A 5,000-nucleotide genomic window follows, 5' to 3' on the forward strand; every position below is an offset into this window, starting at 1 on the left:
TGAAAGACTCTATCCCGACAGCTGAAAGACTCTATCCCGACAGCTGAAAGGCTCTTTCCCAACAGCTGAAAGGCTCTTTCCCGACAGCTGAAAGACTTTCCCAACAGCTGAAAGGCTCTTTCCCGACAGCTGAAAGGCTCTTTCCCGACAGCTGAAAGGTTCTTTCCAGACAGCTGAAGGGCTCTTTCCCGACAGCTGAAAGGTTCTTTCCCGACAGCTGAAAGGCTTTTCCCCGACAGCTGAAAGGCTCTTTCCCAACAGCTGAAAGGCTCTTTCCCGACAGCTGAAAGGCTCTTTCCCGACAGCTGAAAGGCTCTTTCCCGACAGCTGAAAGGCTCTTTCCCGACAGCTGAAAGGCTCTTTCCCGACAGCTGAAAGGCTCTTTCCCGACAGCTGAAAGGCTCTTTCCCGACAGCTGAAAGACTTTCCCGACAGCTGAAAGGCTCTTTCCCGACAGCTGAAAGAATCTTTCCCAACAGCTGAAAGACTCTTTCCCAACAGCTGAAAGACTCTTTCCCAACAGCTGAAAGACTTTCCCAACAGCTGAAAGGCTCTTTCCCGATAGCTGAAAGACTTTCCCAAAAGCTGAAAGGCTCATTCCCAACAGCTGAAAGGCTCTTTCCCGACAGCTGAAAGGCTCTTTCCCGACAGCTGAAAGGCTCTTTCCCGACAGCTGAAAGGCTCTTTCCCGACAGCTGAAAGGCTCTTTCCCGACAGCTGAAAGGCTCTTTCCCGACAGCTGAAAGTTCTTTCCCGACAGCTGAAAGGCTCTTTCCCGACAGCTGAAAGGCTCTTTCCCGACAGCTGACTCTTTCCCGACAGCTGAAAGGCTCGTTCCCGACAGCTGAAAGACTTTCCCGACAGCTGAAAGATTCTTTCCCGACAGCTGAAAGGCTCTTTCCCGATAGCTGAAAGGCTCTTTCCCAACAGCTGAAAGACTCTTTCCCGACAGCTGAAAGGCTCTTTCCCGACAGCTGAAAGGCTCTTTCCCGACAGCTGAAAGGCTCTTTCCCGACAGCTGAAAGACTTTCCCGACAGCTGAAAGGCTCTTTCCCGACAGCTGAAAGGCTCTTTTCCAACAGCTGAAAGGCTCTTTCCCGACAGCTGAAAGGCTCTTTCCCGACAGCTGAAAGACTTTCCCGACAGCTGAAAGACTCCCGACAGCTGAAAGGCTCTTTCCCGACAGCTGAAAGGCTCTTTCCCGACAGCTGAAAGGCTCTTTCCCGACAGCTGAAAGGCTCTTTCCCGACAGCTGAAAGGCTCTTTCCCGACAGCTGAAAGACTCTTTCCCGACAGCTGAAAGGCTCTTTCCCGACAGCTGAAAGGCTCTTTCCCGACAGCTGAAAGGCTCTTTCCCGACAGCTGAAAGGCTCTTTCCCGACAGCTGAAAGGCTCTTTCCCGACAGCTGAAAGGCTCTTTCCCGACAGCTGAAAGGCTCTTTCCCGACAGCTGAAAGGCTCTTTCCCGACAGCTGAAAGGCTCTTTCCCGACAGCTGAAAGGCTCTTTCCCGACAGCTGAAAGGCTCTTTCCCGACAGCTGAAAGGCTCTTTCCCGACAGCTGAAAGGCTCTTTCCCGACAGCTGAAAGGCTCTTTCCCGACAGCTGAAAGGCTCTTTCCCGACAGCTGAAAGGCTCTTTCCCAACAGCTGAAAGGCTCTTTCCCGACAGCTGAAAGGCTCTTTCCCAACAGCTGAAAGGCTCTTCCCCGACAGCTGAAAGGCTCTTCCCCGACAGCTGAAAGGCTTTTTCCCGACAGCTGAAAGGCTATTTCCCGACAGCTGAAAGGCTCTTTCCCGACAGCTGAAAGGCTCTTTCCCGACAGCTGAAAGGCTCTTTCCCGACAGCTGAAAGGCTCTTTCCCGACAGCTGAAAGGCTCTTTCCCGACAGCTGAAAGGCTCTTTCCCGACAGCTGAAAGGCTCTTTCCCGACAGCTGAAAGGCTCTTTCCCGACAGCTGAAAGGCTCTTTCCCGACAGCTGAAAGGCTCTTTCCCGACAGCTGAAAGGCTCTTTCCCGACAGCTGAAAGGCTCTTTCCCGACAGCTGAAAGGCTCTTTCCCGACAGCTGAAAGGCTCTTTCCCGACAGCTGAAAGGCTCTTTCCCGACAGCTGAAAGGCTCTTTCCCGACAGCTGAAAGGTTCTTACCCGACAGCTGAAAGGCTTTTTCCCGACAGCTGAAAGGCTCTTTCCCGACAGCTGAAAGACTTTCCCAACAGCGGAAAGGCTCTTTCCCGACAGCTGAAAGGCTCTTTCCCGACAGCTGAAAGGCTCTTTCCCGACAGCTGAAAGGCTCTTTCCCGACAGCTGAAAGGCTCTTTCCCGACAGCTGAAAGGCTCTTTCCCGACAGCTGAAAGGCTCTTTCCCGACAGCTGAAAGGCTCTTTCCCAACAGGTGACTCTTTCCCAACAGCTGAAAGGCTCTTTTCCAACAGCTGAAAGGCTCTTTCCCGACAGCTGAAAGGCTCTTTCCCGACAGCTGAAAGACTTTCCCAACAGCTGAAAGGCTCTTTCCCGACAGCTGAAAGACTTTCCCAACAGCTGAAAGGCTCTTTCCCGACAGCTGAAAGGCTCTTTCCCGACAGCTGAAAGGCTCTTTCCCGACAGCTGAAAGGCTCTTTCCCGACAGCTGAAAGGCTCTTTCCCGACAGCTGAAAGGCTCTTTCCCAACAGCTGACTCTTTCCCAACAGCTGAAAGGCTCTTTTCCAACAGCTGAAAGGCTCTTTCCCGACAGCTGAAAGGCTCTTTCCCGACAGCTGAAAGACTTTCCCAACAGCTGAAAGGCTCTTTCCCGACAGCTGAAAGACTTTCCCAACAGCTGAAAGGCTCTTTCCCGACAGCTGAAAGACTCTTTCCCGACAGCTGAAAGACTCTTTCCCGACAGCTGAAAGGCTCTTTCCCGACAGCTGAAAGGCTCTTTCCCGACAGCTGAAAGGCTCTTTCCCGACAGCTGAAAGGCTCTTTCCCAACAGCTGAAAGACTCTTTCCCAACAGCTGAAAGACTCTTTCCCAACAGCTGAAAGACTCTTTCCCAACAGCTGAAAGACTTTCCCAACAGCTGAAAGGCTCTTTCCCGATAGCTGAAAGACTTTCCCAAAAGCTGAAAGGCTCATTCCCAACAGCTGAAAGGCTCTTTCCCGACAGCTGAAAGGCTCTTTCCCGACAGCTGAAAGACTTTCCCAACAGTTGAAAGGCTTTTCCCGACAGCTGAAAGGCTCTTTCCCGACAGCTGAAAGACTCTTTCCCGACAAATGAAAGGCTCTTTCCCGACAGCTAAAAGACTCTTTCCCGACAAATGAAAGGCTCTTTCCCGACAGCTAAAAGACTCTTTTCCAACAGCTCTTCCAAGTTGCGTACGTACTCATCAAGATGGGCAACTCCCCGCGACCTGGAGTGTGGGTTCTGGAGCGCTCGGTCGACAACGGAGAAACATACACACCGTGGCAGTATTTCGCCGATAGCCCTGGGTGAGTTTTTTTCGTAAAGGATTTCTGCATTGATTTGATTTTCTTTTTATGTGTTGACTGTGATTGGTTGGGGTGTATTGTCCTTGTTGCTGTGATTGGTTGGGGTGTATTATCCTTGTTGCTGTGATTGGTTGGGGAGTATTGTCCTTGTTGCTGTGATTGGTTGGGGTGTATTGTCCTTGTTGCTGTGATTGGTTGGGGAGTATTGTCTTTGTTGCTGTGATTGGCTGGGGAGTATTGTCTTTGTTGCTGTGATTGGTTGGGGTGTATTGTCCTTGTTGCTGTGATTGGCTGGGGAGTATTGTCTTTGTTGCTGTGATTGGTTGGGGTGTATTGTCCTTGTTGGTGTGATTGGTTGGGGTGTATTGTCCTTGTTGGTGTGATTGGTTGGGGTGTATTGTCCTTGTTGCTGTGATTGGCTGGGGAGTATTGTCCTTGTTGCTGTGATTGGTTGCGGTGTATCGCCCTTGTTCGTGTCATTGCTTGTGGTGGATTGTCCTTGTTGGTGTGATTGGTTGGGGAGTATTGTCCTTGTTGCTGTGATTGGTTGGGGAGTATTGTCTTTGTTGCTGTGATTGGCTGGGGAGTATTGTCCTTGTTGCTGTGATTGGTTGGGGAGTATTGTCTTTGTTGCTGTGATTGGCTGGGGAGTATTGTCTTTGTAGCTGTGATTGATCGGGGAGTATTGTCTTTGTTGCTGTGATTGGTTGGGGAGTATTGTCTTTGTTGCTGTGATTGGTTGGGGAGTATTGTCTTTGTTGCTGTGATTGGTTGGGGAGTATTGTCTTTGTTGCTGTGATTGGTTGGGGAGTATTGTCTTTGTTGCAGTGATTGGCTGGGGAGTATCAGGTTTATTTTCTGTCGATGAATGAGTTTGTACAGGATGAATTGCTTTCGCTTTGTAGTGTCTGAATATGCTGGAATTGGATACATATGAAAGTGGCTTCAGATTTAATCCTGATAAATGTAAAGAAACTTGCAGATTCCGTTAATGAAAGACCTATATTCTTCCTTAATGAAAGACCTATATTCTTATTACATACATCTGTCTATATGTACCTATATCTTCCTTTTTGTGTGTTTGTTTACACATGCACACATTTCTTAAATATGCAAATATTGTCATTAACACTGGCTTCACTTATTTAATACTATCGGTTTTATTAAAAAAAAAAAAAAAAAAAAAAAAAAAAACGCAGAGACTGCGAGAACTTCTTCGGGACGGAAACTCTTCAGCCAATCGAGGAGGACGACGATGTCACCTGTGTCACTCAGTTCTCGAAGGTGGTGCCGCTCGAAGGAGGAGAAGTAAGTGGTAAAGTTGATGCCGAAGTGAAATATCGAGGAACAGGGGGAAGTCCATGATACTGATCATCTGTTTACCAATCGCGTTTTTTGTAATCCTTTGGCGGAAGGAGATTTACGGACGGAGTTTTACACTAATTATATTGATCTATTTATCTATTATCTATTTATTTACTTTTTGACGTCACAGAGCTAACGTTCTTTCAAATGTCTCTTGCTCTCAGATCG

The 5,000-nt window shown here is 48.8% G+C and overlaps 1 protein-coding gene across 5 annotated transcripts in view; it reads left to right on the plus strand.

Annotated features, from left to right (window-relative positions):
- The window catches only part of LanA (laminin subunit alpha), a 105,563-nt gene that overhangs the window by 21,516 nt on the left and 79,047 nt on the right, over nt 1–5,000 (plus strand). For all 5 annotated transcript variants that reach the window (XM_070117421.1, XM_070117422.1, XM_070117424.1 and 2 more), the window contains exons 3-5: nt 3,340–3,467; nt 4,667–4,775; nt 4,997–5,000. The exon at nt 4,997–5,000 is cut by the window's right edge and continues 167 nt beyond it. In XM_070117421.1, coding sequence (XP_069973522.1) covers nt 3,340–3,467; nt 4,667–4,775; nt 4,997–5,000 — 241 coding nt within the window. The remainder of the gene's footprint in view (nt 1–3,339; nt 3,468–4,666; nt 4,776–4,996) is intronic.

The sequence above is a fragment of the Penaeus vannamei genome, chromosome 40 (assembly GCF_042767895.1).
Source record: "Penaeus vannamei isolate JL-2024 chromosome 40, ASM4276789v1, whole genome shotgun sequence".
NCBI lineage: Eukaryota > Metazoa > Arthropoda > Malacostraca > Decapoda > Penaeidae > Penaeus > Penaeus vannamei.